The sequence below is a fragment of the Armigeres subalbatus genome, chromosome 2, assembly GCF_024139115.2.
Source record: "Armigeres subalbatus isolate Guangzhou_Male chromosome 2, GZ_Asu_2, whole genome shotgun sequence".
NCBI lineage: Eukaryota > Metazoa > Arthropoda > Insecta > Diptera > Culicidae > Armigeres > Armigeres subalbatus.
Window position 1 is genome coordinate 145,519,955 of NC_085140.1, and position 25,103 is coordinate 145,545,057.

The following is a 25,103-nucleotide window of genomic DNA, read 5'->3' on the forward strand; positions in this document are numbered from 1 at the left end:
GAACTTTTGAAATTGTCCATTTTTACGGATGTTCCTGATTTTCTGAAGAACCATTTCTGGGGCATTTGGAGGTCATAGAAGACATTTACTATTGATTGCAGCCACAATTTGCCAGAATGAATGGTTTTAAAAAAATCCCGAAACTCTAGGGTGAACTTTTGGAATTGGCCATTTTACGGATGTTCCGGATCTTCCGGAGGACCGTTTCTGAGACATTTGGGGGTCACAGAAGGCTTTAACTATTGATTGCCCCCACAATTTGCCAGAATGAATGGTTATAAAAAAAATCGCGAAGCTCTGGGATGAACTTTTAGAATTGGTCACTTTTACGGATGTTCCGGATCTTCCGGAGGACCGTTTCTGGGACATTTGTAGGTCACAGAGGGCTATAACTATTGATTGCACCCACAATTCGCCAGAATGAATGGTTTTAAAAAAATCCCAAAGCTCTAGGATAAACTTTTGGAATTGGCCGTTCTACGGATGTTCCAGATCTTCCGGAGGACCGTTTCTGAGACATTTGGGGGTCACAGAAGGCTTTAACTATTGATTGCCCCCACAATTTGCCAGAATGAATGGTTGTCAAAAAATCGCGAAGCTCTGGGATGAACTTTTAGAATTGGCCACTTTTACGGATGTTCCGGATCTTCTGGAGGACCGTTTCTGGGACATTTGTAGGTCACAGAGGGCTATAACTATTGATTGCACCCACAATTCGCCAGAATGAATGGTTTTAAAAAAATCCCAAAGCTCTAGGATAAACTTTTGGAATTGGCCGTTCTACGGATGTTCCAGATCTTCCGGAGGAACGTTTCTGCGACATTTTGAGGTCACAGAAGACTTTACCTATTGATTGCACCCACAATTCGCCAGAATGAATGGTTTTAAAAAAATCGCGAAGCTCTAGGATAAACTTTTGGAATTGGCCGTTTTACGGATGTTCCGGATCTCCCGGAGGACCGTTTCTGGGACATTTGTAGGTCACAGAGGGCTTTAACTATTGATTGAACCCACAATTTGCCAGAATGAATCATAACGAAAAAAATCGCGGAGCTCTAGGATAAACTTTTGGAATTGGCCGTTTTACGGATGTTCCGGATCTTCCGGAGGACCGTTTCTGGGACACTCGTAGGTCACAGAAGGCTTTAACTATTGATAGCCCCCACAATTTGCCAGAATGAATGGTTATCAAAAAATCGCGGAGCTCTGGGATGAACTTTTAGAATTGGCCAATTTTACGGAAGTTCCGGATCTTCCAGAGGGCTTTCCGATGACCGCTCGAGGGATAAATTTGCCCAGAAATGGCATATACAATATAGCAAATACAGTTGGGATCATCAGAGCACATATTTGCAAGCAATTTTATGTTTCATAACACGAAACTCGATAATTTGGTGCTAAATTGAGAAGCTCAAACAGTACCTCTTTAGCACAGGTTCCCCGGGGACTAGAGTGGTCAATTTGGATGAATCACCCCGTGGGCTTGTTATTGGAACCTACAGCTTTCGCTTGGTGCCTAAAGATCGAAAATCGGTTGAAATTTGAGTTTTTGTGATCGAGATGAAATCTTGGGTCCAAATGGACCCCAATGCACAATTTGTCACTTTTTTTGTGGCGCCTCTCCTAGATGTCGCTGGAAGCTGATTTTCTCAGGGAATCCTTATTTCCAAAAGTTAGGAAAAGTCAGAATTTTTCAGATTTTTATCTCGTTGCGTTACAAAGTTACAGCGGTGTTTTGGGTGTGCTTGGGTCGAAATGGACCCCAATGCACTAGGAAGGTTAAGCATCTATTCAAGTTTAAGCCTGGAGCACAAAGACAAGTTCGCCAATCAACTCGTCGAATTTGACAGTTTATTCACGGGAAAATGTCAAATTTGACGGGCGAAATGACGAACGATGTTATGCGCTTCAGCCTTAAGTACATAAAGATTTTTTTCAAGATTTTTTGCTCACAAATAAAGGTGAAAAAGATTTTTACGCTTGAAAATGAAGGTGAGGTTCGAAAAATAAGTGGCAACACTGCTTCTCGGAGGCAATCCTCCAACATATCCGGATAAATGGCAACCGAACAATGCAACGATCTTTCGACTCATTACAAGGACAAACAAATGGATACAATGGACACATGATGAGATGGATGGACGACAACAATAATGGGTAATAATAATCTATAAAAACCCAGATTAATCCACCTAGCGGTGATGGCGCCTTTCTCGCGCAAAAAGGTAACACCTCGATGATGTACAAGAAAGGCAAAACAGTTACACCGTCTAATGTTATGATAGAAAATTTACACTATGGCGCTGCCAAAAGTTTCTCGAATTTCCTATGTTCGAATTTTGACTTTCGGACAATTTCATAGTACTATGAAACTGAACGAAGAGCATACTTACGCCTAAATGCGTGCAACACGAGCATCTTTGTAGTACGATGAAACTCTTAATGGGAGCAAGCCACAGATAAACTTCAAAAATATTCGTAGATGCAAGGCATTTTTCATAACACATTATTGTTCTATGTGACTATGTCTCATCACTATTTTAATATTATCTTTTTTATGCGATTCGCAATTGTTATGAAATTCAATAGTGATCAACAGCGTTTTAGTCTCTGTCGGATGCAACTTGTTGCAAGAAAATCGGTTAAGAGTTACTATGTGAAAAATTGGCTAATGTTTTTTATAGCATTTTGTGCACACACATACACACACACATACACACACACGGACAGACAGACATTTGTTCAGCTCGTCGAGCTGAATCGATTGGTATATAATACTATAGGTCTCCGGAACTCTTATCAAAAGTTTGTTTTCGGAGTGAAATGATAGCCTTTCGGTACAACTTTGTTGTACGAGAAAGGCAAAAAATAGATTCTCTGTGGATTCAGTCTATCAGATCACAGTAGACCTGGCACAGTAACGTAAGGTGCCTACCTAATAAAAAAGTGTTATTGTAAAACCGTCTAAGACGAATTAAGTACTGTCCATTTAATTCCACCAGTTAATTTTCGTTATCTTTGCAGATACGTATTTCGACCACAACTGTGTGGTCGTCTTCAGTGTCTTGTACTTGACTCGACTTGACTCGACTTGACTCGAGTCGAGTCAAGTACAAGACACTGAAGACGACCACACAGTTGTGGTCGAAATACGTATCTGCAAAGATAACGAAAATTAACTGGTGGAATTAAATGGACAGTACTTAATTCGTCTTAGACGGTTTAATACATTCCACTAAACGAGCTTAATATATTTTTCTGAGTGTTATTGTGTTAAATTTCTGTTATTGCTGATCGGCTATACACCCAGGTTTTTTTTACACGGTTTAGTTTTAGTCGTTTAAGACCTTCAGCGTCAATGAAACAATGAGTTAACCCCATGAAAAAATTCACAAAAAATCAAAGAAAATTCAGGGGGTATTTAAAAAGCTGTGAAAGTTTAGGTTAACCGAGAAATTAATGAATTCCAACCGTGTAAAATAAACCTGGGTGTACAGAGGAAATTAAATATGTCAAGCATTCTCCGCTAACAGTCAAGAAACGTTGTTGTTGCGACCGGTATACGGATATCTAAGGCTAAGAATAAGGATATAGCGCGAAATTCTTAGCTTTGTTTTGATTCTATATAAATCTTCTGGAGCAATTTAACTCGTTCCAGAGTTAATGTTCGTGTTCTTCGTCTCATAGCTTCTATATGTTCTTTCTACGAAATTCAAAGGAACGAAACGCAAATGGGAATATTTTTTATTTTTGTGTTTTTTTTTTCAGCTGTGAGCAGGAATGATTATAATAAGATCCGAAAAAAAATGCTGCTTTATTTTATTTCCAGATGGGATGAATTTGTTACAGAAAGATAGAGCTTGGAATGGAACATTTTCCCTACTTCGACGATAATTTGAATATATTAAATATAGCCAAGTTGGTTGCGACGAGACGGACGCAATGAGAAAACAGAACTGTGCAATAAAAATCCTATTCAACTAAATGCTGATGTCATATTAGAAATTTGGAGCCAGCACTCGTCGATAGAAAATCCTTCCGCACGCGATGGCATATGAGCAAATCAAACCACCTTCCTTTTGCCAGTGGAGATATATCAGCTTCCACACTGATATTCTCCCCTCCCCCTCCATACGGGAGCTTGGCAGAAGGAAGGTCGTGTGATATGTGCCATCACAAATATTGCCCTCCGCTCGCTTTCAAATCGACTTCTATAAAAACATTCTTCATGCCTGCCGTATCCTAACGGAACTATCAATTCTATACTTTCGCCTCTAATTCTATCATGAACATGTGCGTCTAAGTTTGGAAGATGATATTAGCATTTCCATATCATTGTAAATCGTTTAACTTCACGTAGAAGTAACACACACAAAATCATTAATTTAGTATTTTTTTGTTGTTTTTGCCTTTCTCGTATACAAAGTATACGTAAAGGCTATAGAGGATCACTCCAAAACCAAACTTTTGATGGAAGGCTCAGTGACCCATAGTGTTATATACCAATCGACTCAGCTCGACGAATTGAGGTGATGTCTGTATGTGTGTTTTTTTTTTATCTTCCTAAGCAATGGAGGGGGAATCTGCTCAACAGACATCCTGGGTTGACCAGGAAGTGCGGGGTTAGGGATCACCGAGGGAGGCAGGACTACATCCCCGACCCGCTAAACCGTTTCCATTGCCGCCAAGCCCATAGTCCCTTCGGTACAACCAGAAAGTAATGCTTCAAAGGGGGGTCAGTGCACAACGCACCCTCGAGGTTAGCTGCGTGTCCTTGCAGCACCGAACATCGTAACTCGCTTTTTTAGAAGAACACCATGGTATCGTGCCAGCGCGTTGCCGGCTTTCCAGGTGGCCTTACCACGCCCTATGTCCTCGGAAGGGGGGAAGGGTCGACTTCGCGCCTGCTTTCCTCTGCACGACTGGTATCAAGAATGATGATGCCGCGTGCACCCCAAATTGACCTTTCTGCGATAGGGCCTATTCGCCAGCACACAGAGAGACTTGCCGACGCGGTGCCTACGCCTGCCCCAGCCTTGACGAGGACCCCTTCCGTCCTCGGGCTCGGAACCCGCCCGGTTGACCGACGACAGAGCATGACCACCGGTATGACCCATGAAGCCGACTCCGATCCCTTGGACCACCTCTTATTTGCGCCTGAACTAGCCATCCTTGAGTCCACGCGCCACCTTCTGTGTAGCTCCGAGACGATTTGGGCGATAGCCGATAAAACGGCGTTCCAGCCAACTTCATCTTTACACATCCTCCGGACTAGGTTGTCCGGGGTAGTGTCCAGACCACATGTGGCAAGCATGTGGTCACGCATTGCGCGAAAACGTGAGCACACGAACAACACGTGTTTCGCCGTTTCCTCTAAACCTGCGCACACCAAACACTCGGGCGAGGCCGAGCAAGCCAGTTGCGTTACCTGCACTGTGATTTTGCAGCACGCTTAAACGCCGGGCACATCGAACCCCCCATGGGGTGCTTGCTGTTCACAGCTTTGCTGGAACAAATCAAACAATTGGGAGGGTTCGTGCAGCATTGTGCCGTATGTTCCTCCAATCCGCAGCGTCGGCTGAGATTGCTTCTGTCAGGGCCTTTGCAGTCCCATTGGTTGTGCCCCGGTTCCAGGCACTTGAAGCAAACTTCAAGTTGCTCGTATATGCCCACAGGGCATACCGACCATCCCACCTTGACGCTCCCTAACTTGATTACCATGGAGGCGTCCGCTGCAGATAGCCGAACCAATGCTACCTGCGTCCCTGCCGGACCTTTCCGTAGCCAAACGGCTCACAGAAGGACCAATCTTCAAAAAGACGGTCAAAAACCATTTTTTTAAAATGATCCAAATTGATAACTTGAGTCATGGGTTGTTAGTAGAATACTTGACGATGATGTAAACATAGTTGAGTATGTTGTCGATTTTTAATTCTGTTATATCTTGTAACATTTATCTTACTGCTTCATTATGTTGGCCACGACGTATACATCACCCAAACCTATTATATTTGGCACCATCACAAAGTGTAGTCCAAAAACTAATAAAGCCACGCATATACGTTCGTAAATTATTTTTGATCGCGCAGAAAGTACTTGGTCTTTATTATGTATAAAATTATTATTGAATTATCGTCTTGCTGTATCCATTGTGAAATTCAAAAAGGTACCCATCGGTTCCCATCATTGAAATTCACACTGTAGTTTAATTTTTTTGTCAGGAATCCAATCCTGCCGAAATTAGGTTCCGCCACCCTCCGCCCGCTCAGTTATTTCGGTTTTACTGACAGTGGTCGTTTCGGTCTTGCCAATCAATTTTGATAAAAAGCAACGCACAATATGTTTTCTCTTCTCCTTCTACTTCATATTTGCCCCAATTAAATGGTGCGACATCAGCTGAAAATTGTCTAGAGGTCGTACACTTATTACGTAAGCGTTATTTCTGATTTTTTCAACATCCCTCCCTTCATGTAAGATTTCTTACATACAAATGATTTTTTATTTATACGTAAAACGACAGATCCCCCTCCCCCCATAAGGGCATACGTAATATGTGTACGGCCCCCTAGCATCATTTGTTCTTGTCTCACGCATACTTTAATTAAGAAAATTCCACGTGATCATGAGTTTTTACAGGCACTTGCGCTCTGAGATTTTGAAAATATTGTTAAAGGAAGTAGGACAAACTATCAAGTGCAAGTAATGTCATGTTTAGTCGCAATGGAGGAAAAGTATTGTATTTCATCCCGTACTTCTAATTTTCCAAACTTACTATGTAAAAAGATCATGAGTTTTTCACATAAACCGTAATATCAAGAAACGATTTGCGCCTCTACAGCTTTCCTTTGTTTAGGGACGAAACAAAATCCATTCTATAAAGCTATGTCCATTTAGAATCCGGAATAATGAAATCACCTGTATCTCGGTAACGGATTGACGTACAAATAAGGTTCATACATCAAAACAAAGGTAATTCACTGTACTTTAAGGAAACATTATTGATACAAATAATTTCTTCTTATTTCTAGTGAAAATTCGCACCTTCTTCTTTATTCGTCCATCAAAAGTTGCACACCTCCGGAGTCAACTTCATTGGCACATTTGTTCCACATTTTGGTCATCTGAGTCCCGTCCCGAGCTGTTTTTCCACTTTTTCCACTTTTCTTAAGGTTTCGCTTCATTACTGCCCAAAATGTCTCGGTGGGCCGCTCCGGCTCCTGTGGGCAGTTGCGTGGATTTATGTTTTTTATCGATGAAATCTTCGTTATTATCGCAGTACCACTGGATGACTTCCCGGCTGTAGCGGCAACTCGCCAAATCTGGCCAAAACTTCACGGGACCTTTAAGGACTTTCAGGAAGGTCGACCGCGGTTTTTGAGACATTCCTCCTTGTACAGCTTCGAGTTCATCGTCTAATTCGTCACAAACACTTAGGTCTTTGCCCCACAGTTGCATATCCTTTGCCAAAATCATCCGTTTTTATTTGCAAGTTTGTCCAAAAAGCGAACTTAAACTTCGCAGGAAATACTCCTCGTGCCGTCACCATGTAGATTTTTTGGCTAGGAAGCAGTCCGAAATCCATTTTGACGTAGGTTACATCGTCGATGAGCAGGATTATCAACGTGGGTGTGCAGACTTTTTTCCCGCCTTTCGGCTTCCATCTGGAATAATTTTTGACACGCTGCACGAAACTTCGTGAAATTTATACCACTGCAAGTGGGCGCCCAGGTAGACAAACCGTTGTAAAAGAATTCTTGCAGCGGTCACTTTCTATGCCGCTGCAATACAATAAATGATTCCGGATTCTAAATGGACATAGCTTTATGTTTACAATTTCTAATAATGGAAAACATTTTTCCGTAAGCACTGCAATGAGGCGGCAGAAATTGGTAATTAAATGTAGCAGTTAATACTTGTGAAAGTGCTCATAGAAATAGAACTCTCCACTGGCGGCGCCAGCCATTGATATTTGATGAGGCACCACTTGGTGCAAGCACGTTGTCATTGAGAACGTTAGCGTGCTTACAACGACTGGTGCCCCACCTCTCGTTCCGGTAGTGGATCTCTACGGGTCGGTGATGCCGAGAAGATGAACCATCCATTCAATGAAATATCATAATATGTGGCCTGCTAGACCATTTTATTCACTTTTAACATTTTTGACCGTCTTTTTTGGAATTGGTCCCACTGCTCTTCGACTTCGGTGATCTCGTCCAGGTCTTTAACCCTTAGATTCACCTCCGTAGTGAGTGCCCTCACCTTGACCGTCTCGCCTAGAACTTCCTCCGCCAACTTCTTGTAGGCGACGCCCTTTTGCGAGACGCCCCGCTTCAGCTCGAGGATCATCTCGCCCATCCGGGTACGTCTTATTCGACGTACGTCGGCGCCGAGTTCACCGAGCTTGACGTCACTCCTCATCGCCTTCAAGACGTCCGAGTACTTAGCCTCGTCCGCCGTGATGACTAGGGCATCGCCCCTGGAGCGATTGGCGCCTACCCTAGACTTCTTGCTACCCTCATTCGCCTGGGCCTTCTTTTCGGCCCTTGACGTCTTCGGTTTCCTCTTGTTCTTGACCAGGGTCCAGGAGGCGTCATTCCCCTCTATTTCCCTGGTCTGGTGCGGCTGAGAACTTTCAGCCTGCCGTAACCCCTTACCACCGTCTTTCCTGAGTGGACGGACCTCTCCAGGTCCTTCCTCCCCCGGTTTTGGAGGTACCTGGCCGGGGTTCAGCTTCCCAGTCCCACTACCCTTGTTCGGGGTAGTAACCCTCCGCGTTTTGGAGCGGCCCCCAGGGAGCTCATCCCCTGGAGACTGTCTCCCCCGTTTTTGTGTCTGCTCCGTTGGAGCAGTCACCTCCGACTTACCCGCAAATACTTGAGCCTCAGTCTGGGTAGACTTTGGTACCACCGTCTTCGCTGGCACGCCTTCGATCGACTCGACCTTGCCCGAGTCCGCGAATCCTGGGGCCTCAGTCTGGGTAGACCTCGACTCCACCGATTTCACGGGTTTACACTTGGCCGTCCCGACCGCCCTCTCCAGCTTGGCGTCCAGCATCGACTTTCGAAGTTTCTGCAAGCTCCTCTTGAGGTCCTTGCTGATATTATGCTTCGATAACGCAAAGTCGATGATGGCGTCCAGCTGTTCCGTCGCCACCTCGAAGGCCGAAAGCCCATCGCGTTTGCGGTTCATCGCCTCCACAAGCCATGGGCCGTCAATAACCCCTACCGGCGTTTTTTTAGCCGAGAGGAAGGTTGAGTGACCCACGCTAGCGCTGCGCACTGAGCTGCCGACTATTGCCTCTGGCCTCCTAGGCGGAGACCTGAACAACCCACCTCTTGCGAAGGGGTTGTCGCCTACACTACTACCACTAATTGAAGAATTGACTTGGTTTTCCATTTTGGTCCCACGAGTTGCTCGGGAAAAAAAGGTCCACCACGCCAGAGCCCAGCATGACGCGGTAAAGGACAATTACTGTGGAGGGTGCCCAGATACCCCACAGGCTCCGTTAAAGGCCTAGCTTATTATTTCACCCCCCTGGCCATGCATCCTCTCGGCATTGGTCGCTTGACGCCTTGGGATTAGGGGTTAGGGACGATGGTCTCGGTCTAACTCGCAGTGGCCATGGGGAGGGGTCGTCAAGCCCTTGGACAAAGTCCCTGCTGCCCCATGTGTGTGTGTGCAAAAATGTGAGACACACTTTTTGGTACTTAGCATTATTCGACGTGGATTGCGGTCTAGTTGTTTCCTATTGAAAATTGGTCCGATAGGTCATTGCGTTCCAAAGTTATTGAAAAAACATTATTTTTCTGCCAAGGGTCCACACTTGGGAAGTTTTTTTTTCAAAAACGAGAACAAAATTGTTTCAAAGGTTGCAGCAATGTATTCAAATGACCGCAAATACATATGAATTGATGAAAAAAGTAAAATTTATCTCCCTAAAGTGCTATTTTGACCTCTCTTATGTGTTTTCTTATTTTTTTTAATGCGCGAGAAAGGCACCACCAACGCTAGGTGGATTGATCTGGGTTTTTTATGATACCAAAGAACTCAAAATGATTGAAACCTTGAGAATTATTTTTTTGAAAAAAATCGACTGTTTTGGGACTTCGGAAAAAAAATCTTAAGGCGCAAACAATTTATCATCGAATTTAAAAACCGGACGTTACGCAAACATTTCCTAAGCCCTAAAATATGCCCCTATGCAAAATTTGAACTCTATTATCTGATTTAGTGGTGCTCAAAATGTTGCTATCAAAATTTTGATTTTTTTGTGACTTTTAAAATCAGATTTACAGAGAAAATTATCAGATTGCTAGGCAATGTTTATTACACTGAGGTTTATTTTTACGCGGTTATTATTACGCGGTACCGCATGAATTCAAAACACAACGTGTAAAGATCAAGTTACACAAAATTCAAAATTTTGATAGCAAGATTTTAGGTACCCCTAAATTATGTCCGATTGAGCTCAAATTTTGCATGGGATCATATTTTGGGGTAATGAAACTTGTGAGCAATGTCGTTCTTTGAAATTCGAAAATGTCATTTTCATTGGCACCCTAATACGCACGCATGCAATCAAAGGTGCCTGCGATGCGTGGTTTCGCACGCATTGCAAGAAAATGTTTGAATAAAACGGAAATTCAAAGCGCCTCAAATGAATATTTTCCTGACAAGAGATCAAAGGAAGCTGGTGCTAATTTTATTTTTTCCTGTTTATATTTATAACTAGCAGACCCGACGAACTTTGTTTCGCCTAAAATTGATTTATTCTCTGATTAGATTTCGCGTGTTGCAGAAATTTCTGTTTCATTTGTATGGGAGTCCCCCTTTCCAAACTGCATATAATACGTAAGGGCTCTAGGGGCTTGTATGGACATGCTGGATTGATTTAGGTTTGATACCAGGCGATGTTCGCCTGGTAGGCTAATTGATCTGAGCTCCAGAACAATTTGGAGAACCCAGAACATATACACAAACCAATATAATACGCAAGGGCTTGAGGGCAAGCCCCTAGTTGTAGCCTCGGCTTTGTCTCGCACACCCAAAGGACAATATGTGACGGATTACCGTTATGTTCCCACCGGTAGCCAGTGGATATTGATGATTCGAAACGAAACGAAACATAGATTTACTTTTGAGACTTTGAAACGATACGAAATCAAGTTTCATTTAATTCGAAATTTTACGAAACGAAATTTTATTTTTTCCGTGGATTTTTATTGAATTGGTTTCACATTATTTACACATTTCTGATTTCATTTTTTTCGAAGTCAAATAACTACTTTGTGACCAATAGAGATATAGTAACAGAAAAAGCAGTCTGAAGAAAAATTAGTTTGACACTCATTGTTATAAGAGACCGAGGGTTGCTCTGCATCTCCGTGAGCGCCACGGGAAAGGAATCGTTGTTTAGTTGAATAGGTAATTCAAAAGGACCCACCTTGGTAAGCGTAATGTTTATTGTAAACAAAGTTATTCTGAAAACTCGAAAACCAAAACCATGCTTCAAATAAATTCAACGCAAAATCAATGAGAAAGAGGCGCTCAAAAAAACTTCAAAAGGGCCTTAGGAGTCCGTGCTATGGCTTTGCCTTTTTGACAAAGTCACATTGATCTGATATCTAATTACATTTACACTCTGAGACTAACGTCTTAAATATTGAGTAGGATCACTTTTGAAAAAATAGGATAGATTACTTAAAGATTATTTCTGTTTTTTGTTAGACATTTCTAACAAAACACTGCAGATGTTTTATTGAAGAAAATCAATTACATATTTGTCGACTAAGAGTAAGATTATGTAGTAAGCGTTAATAGAAAAATTTGTCTAACACTAAGTTTTGAAAATAGCTTTATTATTTGTTCAGCGCCGCAGCCAACATTTTTGATAATACACGACCGTACGAGGCAGTATGGGTTAAGTTGAAACTTGTTTCGAAATTCCGCGGAATTCCGTTAAATTTCGTCTGAGGATAATTTTTTTTAGCGAAATTTTTGTAATTTTACGAATCGAAACGAAATCAAAAAATCAGATTGTGCCATGCTAAAATTCCGCGAAATTCCACGGAATTCCGTTTCGAACCACGTGAAACGAAATTTTTCGAAATACCGCATATGCTTACCCCTGGCCCCCCTTATTTACGCCAATGAACATATAGGTTGGTTATGTTTTGGTATATAAACTTGTTTCATTACATTCACACAACTAAAACACCGCAACATTTAAAACATTCTTCCGGTCGCAAAAAAAGGGCTAAAGTTTAGTACGTAAGATTCAAAAGTAAACACTGTTGGAAAAAAGTATAGAGACAAGCTCGTTTTCCATACTAAATGGCTTTGTTGGGAGGTCAATATCTCGATTCTTAGCGATTCGATAGTGCTGATTTTTTGATAGCAGGTCCAAAATATCTTGAATTTTTATTCAATGAAAGTTACATTCATGCATATATTCTGCTTATACGCGTTTCTGTTGGAAATAATTATAAAGTCTCTTATAAAAAGTGGTGTCTTTATAATTATTTCCAGATTCGAAGGTCAAAATCAATAGAACAACAACAATTCACTCAGAGATCGAAAATTCTAGTTAACAACAGGCTCCTAGTAAAATTTAAGCTAAATCGAATCGCTGCGAATCAAGATTTTGATCCCCAAACATGATAAAAATGTTTGAAGATCATGATTGTCTTTATACTTATTATCGACGGTATATTCAATAAAATTCTCTCAACATAATTTGATCTGTCAAATTGAATACAAACAAAATTTGATAAGAAAATTATGTATAGCTTTTCGTGGAATGTCATACTTGCCATACGACGAGTTCGTACCATCCCAAGTCGAGTCAAGTACGAGACACTGTAGACAGCCTTACTGTTGAGGTCATGAAACCAGCTATGAATTCCATTTTGATAAAAAATAATTAAAATATCCATCCATGGTATTTGAAATGCATGTCGATGCATCATATGCGACTCATGACTTATCGTGGATCTTTTTATTTTACTTCTCCTAAATTCATGCGCCATTGATTAGAAAACATTGCACACTGCATCAAAAATCTACTTTTTAATAATGTCTTGTTAATGATGTTGAATAAATGAACATGTTGTTTGTTAGTTGAAATAAAAATAATTCTGACCAATGCAATGATGCGATGCTTATTCTGATAAAAAAAAAACCTATTTTCTCTTTCTAATCAAAATCAATTTTGTTATCGTGTAAACCTTATCTGTACGCAGGTGAAACTATGATGAAAGATAAAACTATTTTTGACGATAAACCAGTGTTTTATGCGTAGCTCAATGACGTATTCTCAATTTATTACCTCGGCACAAAACACATGATTGTTAGTATGATAAAATTTGCTTTTGACGACATAGTCGCGACACATATATTCGTAATGAAATGTGATGTTGTTTTTATTCTTGACTGACTTTATTCAGCTTGCTCTCTCGAGGGCAGTACCAAAACATTTGATATTAGAATTTCTTTCACAAGTCTTAAAACAAGTTAATATTATTCAATTTATGCCACTTATTAGATGGATTAGTTAGTAGCTCATCTTTTGATCTTCAATTATCAACAAGGTATCTTTTTTGTTTATATACTTTTAACATATCTCTTGTGTTTCGTTAATATTTATTTTGAAAGATTTTTAGCATAGGATGACTGATCTAACTGAGCATATATTCATTTCAACGCGGAAGAAAAGATTACTACACCAGTCTCGTCGCTTCGTTTTGCTGACTGCTGAAAAAAATACAAAAATAAGAAACAAACTGAATTCCTTTCCTTCGCTTTGTTTATTGAATAGAAGCTATACGTCCAGGAGCAATACAAACAAATACTTTTTAAGGGACTATCGTAAAGAACACATTCATTAGTATTCAGCAAACTAATTCTTCATTTTCTTTTATGGCTCTACATTCCAACTGGAATTTGGCCTGCTTTTCAAATTGATATTCTATTAGCATTTCCATAGCTATTAATTGAACGATTTTCTTTGCCCGCCATTGCATGAGTATGTATCTTGTGTGGCAAGTACAATGGATACATTATGCCCAAATAGTTGAGAAAGTTTCCCATCCAAAAACATCCTAGACCAAACCGAGAATAGAATTCGCTATCTCTGGATTGGCAATACCACGCCTTTGCTCGCAAGGTTAACTGAAAACCTTAATTAGCTAAATAATTAATTCCCTTAAAAATGACTTTCTGAGAAGAGCGGATAACAGCAGCGCTTCTCAGTTTCCCGATTTTTTTTCTTCTGCGTATAATTACCTTAAAAAGTTTTTAACGAATTCGACACTTGAAACTACCATCAAAGTATTGCCATACCGATGTTGTATAGTTGCGAAGCACTCACTATTGCTCTTGACGAAACCATCGTCGTCGCGGAGGTCGAAAACAAACCAATCGAAATCGCAGCTGCTGCGCGCGTGGGAGCAAAAGCTAATTCCAATTAAAAGTTGATTGCATTAGTTTCTCATTCTTTCTTCATCCTACCATATACCTGAATGGAACTTGGTACCTTGCCGGGTGGTGACGGTGCAGGCTGACGCACTCATCCGCGCACTTTGGTTCATCATTCCCATCCATGGTCGTCAAGGATTGTCGTCGTTCGCTGTCAGTTCATTTTCACTGGCGAAAAGCACGAGCCGTCAACGAATCAAAAGTTTGAGGTAGGAAAAATGACATTTTCCTGACGGTACATGGCGTCCTCGTTGTCGTCACCGATGTCGTACCCTCAGAGCGGCTACGATTGCAAAAATTAGAGCACTACTTTGGTGCTTTTGCCATGTAGGGGAAGATGTATCAAAATACAATCGAGAGAAAGCAGTGAAACCTCCTGTTGATCTTAACTGTATATTACATACAGCCGGGAAAAGTATTGAAAGCGTTATTTATTCAATCTGTTAAATATTTTTGTTTTGTATTATCTCGAAATCAAAGGGGTAGCCGTTTTCCATTAGGTACAGCTTTCCACACAATGAACACAAACATGTGTAGTGCATATTGTCGCATTTTCCTCCGTAGCGAACAAGACTAAGCTCAAGTGATGATAGGTGCTGTTTTATGACGTCACGATCAGCGGGATATATTAGCAAGTCCTGCTGATTTCTCATAAGCCAATCCATTTGTGATGCGATGGCATGAGGTGTTGCTGTTGTTGATGCGTCACGTGCTCCGTGGGCTAAAAGGTTTATCCTCGTCGCTGTTGGAGGTCACAATGACGCAAATCGCCGCCTCTTCCCCTATTGTTCCATTGGAACAGGTGTATGTTTACAGCAATTGATATAGGTTAGGTATTTGAGGAATGTGTATAAAGTAGGTGTTTAAGCTTGTTTAATTGATTCAGTTCCGTGATCGACCCGGCCCACCAGTGATTATAAATCGACGCAATTAAATCTGCTTTTTTGTCTTTCTCGTGCACTCAATCTATACGTAAAGCCAGTAAGATTGCTTCAAACCCTATTTTTTTATAGAAGGCCCAGAGAATCATCGTGTTATATACCAATGGACTCATCTCGACCAGTTGAGGTGATGTTTTATGTGCGTACGATTCCCGCCATCGAAAACAAAACAAAAATCTAAATCGCATAATACTGCTTAGCACAATGCTTAATCAATAAATAATCATACCCTCTACGCATTTTCTGGGTAAATTTATACTCCATAAGAATGCACGTTACGCTTTAGTGTCTTGTTTTGAAAAAATGCGAATCATATTAGATTTGCAAAGTATTTCGAGAACTCTCGTTTTTTAGATTAGTTAATTTTTGTAGCTTTTAAAAATGATAATTCTAAACTCATGAAAATTTTGATAATTTTCAAGACTGAGAGAAAAACCCTAATTAATCCACCTAGTATTGTTGGTGACTTTCTTGTGCAAAAAAAAAAAAACTGAAACATATTAGAGCAAGGTATACAGTATTTTTTTTTCTAAGTGCTACCGTTTCTGAGATACAGCAGTTATAAGATAAAATATACCGATTTTTTAAATTTTCAGTTTTCGAATGTTTATCGATTCTATTCAACCTAGAATCAAATTTAACGGAGTAATTGATATTTATTATTTAATGCTAGTATTGGAGCAGTGGTTGGTTATTTTCATGGTATGATGTTGTGGACAAAAAAACTCTTCATAAATCAAATCCGAATCTTGACAACGACAAGCAGATAACAAGCTTAAGATAGTTCAGAAGGTTATACACTGTTGATCCGATTTTGTCACTCCCCGATTTAGTCTACCCCCGATTTTATCACGTTTTCGACCCGATTTTATCACGTATTCGATACGATTTTGTCACCCCAAAAAAAAAAAAATGAAAATTTTAGTCAATCTTTTCATTTCCGTAAATAATACCGCAAACAACAATGATTTTCATCAAATAACTTTCACCGCCTGTAGTTTATTACGAACGACGAGCAAGAAATAACGGATACCGTTAGCGCATTTTGCCTCACCAAGGCATACAATGATTCATGTTTGCGGATTGAATTAAAACAATGGATTTTTTTTTATTTTGAAACATACCCTGTTTTATCACTCCAAAATTCACCAGGGGGGTGATAAAATCGGGATATTACTGTAATGCATTACAAGATGGACACCTGTTGCAAGGATTACTAAACGTGCTTAAAAAACGTTTTGGAATTCTTTCTGATTGCTAAATTAGTTGTTGTAGATTTGGAATTGGCCAGATAAACCACCCAATCTAGTGGTAATGATTTATTGTATAATGGAGAGGAAAATATTCGGATGATTGATCTTAGTTCAATAAAGTTTTCAAGAAAAGTCACTGTTAGGACTCTACAATTTCAACAGTTGGCTATATTTCTTAATTCATGCAAGGCCAAAACAATTTGAATAAGAATTCATATACTGCAAACGAATGCCAAAGGGTTGAAACATGCACACGGCGTTTCCTCTACTATTGGCCAATGGTAGTCTAGGCTTCCTTTTCATCGTGATTTTGAATTTTTCAAATTTTTTTCTTATATTTGTCTATCACTTGTCCATCACGATTATTCAATATTGAATAGAAGTCTTTGGCTAAATGATATATTAAACATTAGTAAGGTTTAAAGATTCGGATTTGATTTTTTCTAAGTAAAGAATTTTTTCTCCACCATCTCATACCATAAAAATGGTCAACCACTACTCTATTACTAGCATTTGTCAATAAATATCAGCGGTTCGGTAAAATTTGGTTCTAGTTTGAATAGAATCGAAAAAAAAATCGAAAATGACTGAAAATTTAAAACATCGGTATCTAAGAAACGGTAGCACAAAAATACCATATACCTTTTCCGTTGGAAATTTAACGTACTTTCATAATATCGATAAAAAAGTTGAAAAAAATATTTCGACAATTTTTGAAAAACCAACTAATTTAAAAAAATATAACTTTTTTGTCCATCATTTCTCCATCATGACTCACAGTGCAAAAAAGTATATATATTATATGCAACAACATATAAAAAAATTGAAAATATTGAAAAATTCGTTTTTAAGAAAATCAATTTTTATTTTCAATGTTTGAACAATATTTTTTGCAAATTATTTTTTTTTCATCACAAAGATTGTATAGGGGAACTGTACCGGTTTTGGCCATGTTCCTAATTTGGCCAATTTTGCGAATACATAACTCCAAAAATTAACCCATTCGCAAGGGTTTTATTAGTTCCAGCAAGAGATATATCCCTCACCCTTCAACGCTGCTTTCGACTGATCGATTATTTTGGAAAAATATGTATTTTTCAGGGTTGGCCAAATTAGACACTAAGTTGGCCAAAACCGGTGCCCTTCCCCTATGCAAAATTTCAGAGGAATCAAAAATACAAAAATAAATTAAAAAAAGTATTTTGGCCACAGTTTCTGATCCCATAGTCCAATCTAGCCAGTATTCATAAACAAACAATGGGTCAAGATTCCTCGTCAAATGTAATTTGTTGCAAGTAATTCGGCCAAGGCTAAGTTCCTAAAAGTGTGTCTACAAAATTTTGTACACATACACACATACACACACTTACATACATACATACATAACATACATCACCGCAATTCTTCGAGCCGAGTCAATTGATATATAATACTATGGGTCTCCGAGCCTTCTATCAAAATTTGCTTTTGGTGTGATCATATAGCCTTTACGTATACACAGTATACAAGAAAGCTTGAGCTTGAGCTTGAGCTTGATTGACTGCTCGTAGTTGATACTCCATTATGACCAGATCAGCTGTTCTTGCACAGGGAACCAACAGATGTTTGCTTGGGACTAGCACACATCTTCAATGTACAAGTACTGGTGATCTCATTTGTTAGGTCATACTGGCGCCTGCCACGTCAGAATGCAAGTCAATATAGGGAAGGGGGAGGAAATAATGATGCAATCACTCGCCCACTGCAAGCCGAATATACCTCTGCACTTGCCACGAGTTCATGCGGAATTTGTTGGAATTTCTGGGTTAGGTTGGAGAGGCAGAGGTCCGTCTTGGTTAACGAGCTGCCAATGTGATAGATAGGAGAAGGTAACTGATGGAATTTCTAATTGGATGTAGGAAACGAGCTCTATAGTTCATTTCCAATTCTAGCAGACTACTGATAGAATACTCAAGTTGAAGGTATTGCCTGATTTTCTCAAAATTGCACGCGGCGTACCTTTCAGGAAAGGTACCGCCGCGCTTTCTGCACCCCGTTTACTTGATTCTTATGGGTGAATAGCATTGCGGTGTATCGTTTGGCGCGGCCGTACCTTTCGACAGTCATTCGCCGCGTGAAGTTTTGTGCAAGTGCCCATTTGGGAACATTACAAACGCCGCGCAGTGTATCATATCCAGAAAATCTGACAATATAGGAATAATAATGGAAACGGTATGGAAGTCCATTTCCAGTTCTAGCGATTGCTAGAACATGAGAAATAAAGAGAAAGATACAAAGTAGGAGAATGGAACGGACCTGGGATTGAACCCACGAACTCCTGCGTATGAGGCAGAAGCAGTAGCCATATGACTACCAAACCCGCTTCGAAACAAGAGAAATCACGCACTGAACTGATTAATTTTATTACCGGCCGCGCAATGCAGAACACAATAATTCGGCCGACCGCGCGATCGTTCTGCTGTCCGACACATGATAGAACATGCACTGAACTGATTAATTTTATTACCGGCCGCGCAATGCAGAACACAATAATTCGGCCGATCGCGCGATCGTTCTGCTGTCCGAAACAAGAGAGATCACGCACTGAACTGATTAATTTTATTACCGGCCGCGCAATGCAGAACACAATAATTCGGCCGACCGTGCGATCGTTCTGCTGTCCGACACATGATAGAACACGCACTCCGTATACACAGTATACAAGAAAGGCTAAAAACGAAAGTTTCGAAAATTTTGAGTATTATTATATAGGGACATGGCAGTAACTAATATTCGTTATAGAAATTTAGTGAACTGCTTTTGATAATTGGCAAATATTCCAATAAATTAGATTCGTTTAGAAAATTTAAGATTGTGTGAGAGTTGCTTAAAGAATAGAAAAGAAATGCGTTCTGCTAAAATAATTAGGAGCGGGCCATTTGGCATAAAGTCATTTGGCATAACGCCATTTGGCATAAGATCATTTGGCATAAAAACCATTTGGCATAACGGTCATTTGGCATAACATGCATTTGGCATAATTGTAACCAACGTCAAAAGTGAGGGTCTTTTGGCACTACGGACATTTGGCATAATTTTTCTTTGCGTTCGCTAAATGGTGACTAAATGGTGCGGGAAACACCCCGGAATAGTAAATATAACACCCGTTGATAACAATATTATAAAGACATTATTCTCTCGTGGAAAGAATGCATTTGCATTGCAATGCAAAGTAGGCGCATGCCAGGATTAGAGCAGTGGTGGATGTTATCCCCTCTTTAAAAAAAAGTAGGCGTGTGACCGTATTAGGGCAATGAAGGATGTGATCCCTTCTTTAAAATTAGGTGCTTGCCCGGATTATGGCAATAAAGGATATGACCTCTTCTTCAAAAGCAGGCGCTTGCCCGGATTAAGGTCACGGTGGATGCAATCCCTTCTTTAAAGGTAGCCGCTTGTATGGATTATGGCAATGCATGATGTGATCCCTTCTTTAAAAGTAGGCGCTTGTCCGGATTCTGGTAATGGTGGATGTGATTCTTTCTTTAAAAGAAAGCGCTTGCCCGGATTGAGGCAATGGTGGAAGTGATCTTTTCTTTAAAAGTAGGCGCATTCCCGGATTAAGGCCATGGTGGATGTGATCTCTTCTTTAAAAGTTGACGCTTGTATGGGTTATGGCAATGGTGAATATGATTCTTTTTTTAAAAGAAGGCGCTTGCCCAGATTGAGATAATGGTGGATGTGATTCCTTCTTTAAAAAAAGGCGCTTGCCCGGATTATGACAATGGTGGATGTGATCCCTTCTTTAAAAATAGGCGCTTGCACGGATTATGGCAATGGAGGATTCGATTTGTTCTTTAAAAGTAGGCGCTTGTCCGGATTGAAGCAATGGTGGATTTAATCCCTTCTTTAAAAGTAGGCCCTGCCCGGATTATGGCAATGGTAGATGTGACTCTTTCTTTATAAGTAGGCGTCAATAATCTCCATTTGAAACATTACCCGGGCAGAAGCCATGAACAGGATAACAAAACATGATATGGACTTGATTGATATAAGAGATAAAAGAACAGGCAACAATATCAAAAATTTGCACCGAAATATCATTTAAATATCAAGATATGCTATGGATAAGAACAAATCAATGGCACATGATATTGATCACTTATTACAAATAGCATAACTTGATCTCCTCGTGATATTTTAGTGCAAAATATTGATATTGTCGTCTGATCTTTTATCTCTTATATCAATCATGTCCATATCTCATTTTGCTATCTTATCAACATTTGATATTATTGAGATATTTTCTTCTACTCGGGTACAGGTGCATTATTTACATCAGTAAACGGTGCTAAGGAGCTGTGTTTTCAAAAATTAACGAATAGGCTTGAAATCTACTGTCTGAAGGCTTCGAGTTTACCAGCATATTTAACAGATTTGCAGGAACTGTTTTTTACCGGATTAGAAAAATGTATCGGTTTTTGACTTTTAATAAAATTGTGCCTAGGGGCTTGTATGGACATGCTGGATTGATTTAGGTTTGATACCAGGCGATGTTCGCCTGGTAGGCTAATTGATCTGAGCTCCAGAACAATTTGGAGAACCCAGAACATATACACAAACCAATATAATACGCAAGGGCTTGAGGGGCTTGCATGGACATGCTGGGTCGATTCTCGTTATGAACTTTTTCTGAAGTGGTTTTACTCATATTGGATTTGGTAAACCGAAATTGTCTACATTCTAAATGACAACACCCGTATTCCAGCTGATATTGATAAAAACAGTGAAGATCTCTAGAATGATATCAAACTAGCAAACTACAGAAAACTAGATTAGGTTGCTAAGACAACCTTGAAAGAATTATAACAATCGCTTAAAAGACGCCCGGGAACCTGCTGTTTTAAATCATGATTCTAATGATTTCTGAATCGCAGTATTCATCATATTAACTAACAACATGTTCCTTCCAACATGCAATTAAGTTCAGGTTACGCATAATACAATTTCTATACAAATGCTTGCACACTTGTTCATTTATTTAATAAAGCGGATTTTATGAAATTTGCATAAAAAGTTTAGTCACAAGAAGAATCATTGCACAAATGTACCATGCGTCTCCTTATGCTTTTATGCTTTGTATGTAGGCGACCTTAACAGAATGTTAAGAAACTATTTTTATTACATAAGGCATTGAAACGCTTGTTTGAATTTGCTTTTCTACTGAGAAACAAATACAGCAACAGTTCGCTTCGGCGCTTTTTACCTGGGCTGCTTTTAACTGGGCGTTCGCTAACTGAACCAAAGCCCAGTTAAAAAACAGTTATCCTTATCCGTCAAAAATCAACAACAAAGACTCGGCGACGAAGGGATTCTGAATGGTATACTCTTTAAGCTTCATGTAAGAAACGATCACAACAAAGCATCTCGAATCCCCTCGTCAGCCCAGTTAAAAAGCGGCGTTCATTAACAGGGCTGGTGTTTTAGCCCAGTTAGCGAACGGTTGCTGTATCCTATTCATCATGGTTTCCTCATTAAACCTCTATTATGATATTGAGAGCATACTTCGACTTCAATGTAAAGATTAGATGCACACAATTGTTCATATTTTCAGGTAGTTCTTAAAAAACATCTCTAGTCCTGCAGTCGATATTTTGGCCCTGCATAAGGTATTTTATGAGACGTGTCGCGATGGCCCAAATATTTACTTTTAATGTTTTGTTTTGGTATGATTCTGCGTGAACATTTCATTAGGTCCGAACACAAAATAGTGTTTGTAACGTTTTACTTTTCATTCGTGTTTTCTTCAGCATTTCACGCTTAGAATGCAATGGTATGAATAATCTTACGACACGTTTTAAGAATCATATGAAAAACTTTGCTCTAAATCCCTAGTAGTCGAAAAGTAAAACAGTAGTAGCTGTTATTATTCAACGAAACTTTTTTTCGAAAGTGCGCGTGGAAATTGAACACAATCCACTAAAAACGAAATAATTTCAAAATGGCGTTAACTTTTCTGTTATTTTTTCGTCTACTATCCTATACCATAACCCATAACCTGGAGGTTTATATGCATAGTGATTGAGCAAATTAACAACGTCCATGAAACATGTTCGGACTAGTCCTGTCTAATGAGAGCTCGAAGTAGATTGCAAAAGCTTTCGAGCTAATTTTTGGCGTCCATTCAGCTACTTCAACCAACATGAATTTGATTGTGTTCGTGGCCAATCAGCCGACTCCAACTTCTCGAGTCGGTCATGTCAAATCGGTGAAATTTTCCAGTATTACATTGCATTGCGTACGTTTTGACAGTTTTCCCATGCGATCACTTTGTTTAACGTCACAAAACACTTGTCGTAAGACGAGTTTGTACGATCACATTTAATTCCACCACTTAATTGTACCTTGACAGATACGTATTTCGACCTCAACAGTAAGGTCGTCTTCAATGTCTCATAATTGACTCGAGTCGAGTACAATTAAGTGGTGGAATTAAATGGGATTCTACAAACTCGTCTTACGACAAGTGAAGACATTCCACTAAAAAGCTCAAAATAATTTTCGTCACAAAACAATTTTCTTAGAACAAACTTTCCGATTTCACATAAATGCTGTCCAATGAGCAGCTCGAAGTTGTTCCCGTCCAGCTCATTCTTTTTCGTCAACAAATGGACATGAGAGGGATGGGCATAACTTCGGGATACTTCGAGCAGTTCATTGGACAACATTAAATATAATCAGCTCAAATAAATAACAAGTGGAGACGATTCATAAGCTGAACTTAAAATCAACAAACATTGAGACTACATTTGTTATAGATATGCGATCATTGGCAGGGCGCATGCACAAATCGTAGTTCCTCGCGATGACTCATAGCAACGATAGCTCGTAATCATTGATTAGAATCTATCTGAGTGAGGCTTTTCGCTCACTGTATATGGATGCTTTATAACCGAGAGCCCATGAGCCAATTGAGCTCTCATTAGACAGCTCACCTTGTGGATACTACAACTGCAGAAAATCAATGCCCATCAGGCGCACTTACATGTTCAATCCCTGCCTTGAACAATGGATAACAAATAATGATTATACAATGTTTCAATCGGATAAGTCGAAGCGTGCTAGACTTTTCGTTCGTCAATTTAAACCTAGCGACTTAGTAGATTCGTGCATATTTTTTTAAATGGTTTAAATTTCTCAAAAACAAACTTAATTTATTTACTAAAAAAGTTTTTTTTTTAATTTCTTTTCCAAACTTGTTTTTTTTTTTCGTCTGTTTATTATTATTTTGAGTGTTTAGTGGAATGTCTTTACCTGTCACAAGACGAGTTCGTACTATTCCATTAAATTCCTCCACTTCGTTGTAATTTTACCAGATACGTATTTCCACCTCAACAGTAAGGCCGTCTTCGGTGCATCGTACTTGACTCGATTTTACTCAACGCAAATCTGTAGCAACATACAATTGAATTTTTAATCAATTGCCTAATATAAATTTGGCATGTTGAAGTTGATGCTGACTTCTTTAAGTTGTAGCATTTCCAACAACAAAAATCAAAAATGTCAGAGAATGACGCGTTTCATAGTGTCTCCTAAAGTTCTCCAGAGGCGAGGTTAAAGGATGACCACAATAAACCTTGCCTCTTTATGCATGCATACAGAGAATCAGTGCACATGACAAACACGGTGTGTACACAGATAACACATAATGTCAACGCTCACGTACGGCAAATAGTGAACAGATATGTTCAAGTATAGTTTAGAGGGACAGATATGGGAAGGATATACGATTTATATGTACAGTTTTATTTTTCCGCACTGAAAGATAAACAAGGTTCTATGAAAGAAATTAACATATAAATCACACTACCCCACATACACGCACACGTACTTAACGGTATTCTATAGCACTCTATTTTGAATGTACGGTCACTAATTGAAATACGTTTTATTTGATCATTCATTCTCGATATCCAACTAACTAACCACGGTGTGTAGGTAGAAACAGTGAGAAAATATATTCATGATTATTATCAGAACACGCTGTGTATTACTTGTATGTATATCGAAATGCATTATGAACTTTGATCTTGATTCTATCTATCTATGACAAATTGATTGATAGTATAGAAATGATTCCAAACCAAAACACACTAAACACAAAAGATAAGAAATAATTGGTTAGAAATGAAAAAAAAAGAACATAATTTATAAAGCTACACCACACTCAACATTGACATAAACAAGATTATCTTTGAAAGGTCCTACCTTAAACTGAGATCCGGTGACGCGCAACGTACGGCCACGCTGGGCATTTGTGGTACGAGCCGCATCGCCAGCGCCACCTGATTCTTCCACAGATGTGCCAGCCAATCCCGCTGAGCTTCGGTTATCGGTTTCTTTGGGGGAGCGGAACTGCGCAACAGTGAAGCGCGGTTATCACTAACAGGCCTGTGAA

At 39.6% G+C, this 25,103-nt stretch overlaps 1 protein-coding gene across 2 annotated transcripts in view; it reads right to left on the bottom strand.

The window, feature by feature from the left end:
• Positions 1-25,103, bottom strand: part of LOC134210954 (protein furry) — a 393,572-nt gene that overhangs the window by 313,505 nt on the left and 54,964 nt on the right. For both annotated transcript variants that reach the window (XM_062687409.1, XM_062687410.1), the window contains exon 6: positions 24,914-25,096. In XM_062687409.1, coding sequence (XP_062543393.1) covers positions 24,914-25,096 — 183 coding nt within the window. The remainder of the gene's footprint in view (positions 1-24,913; positions 25,097-25,103) is intronic.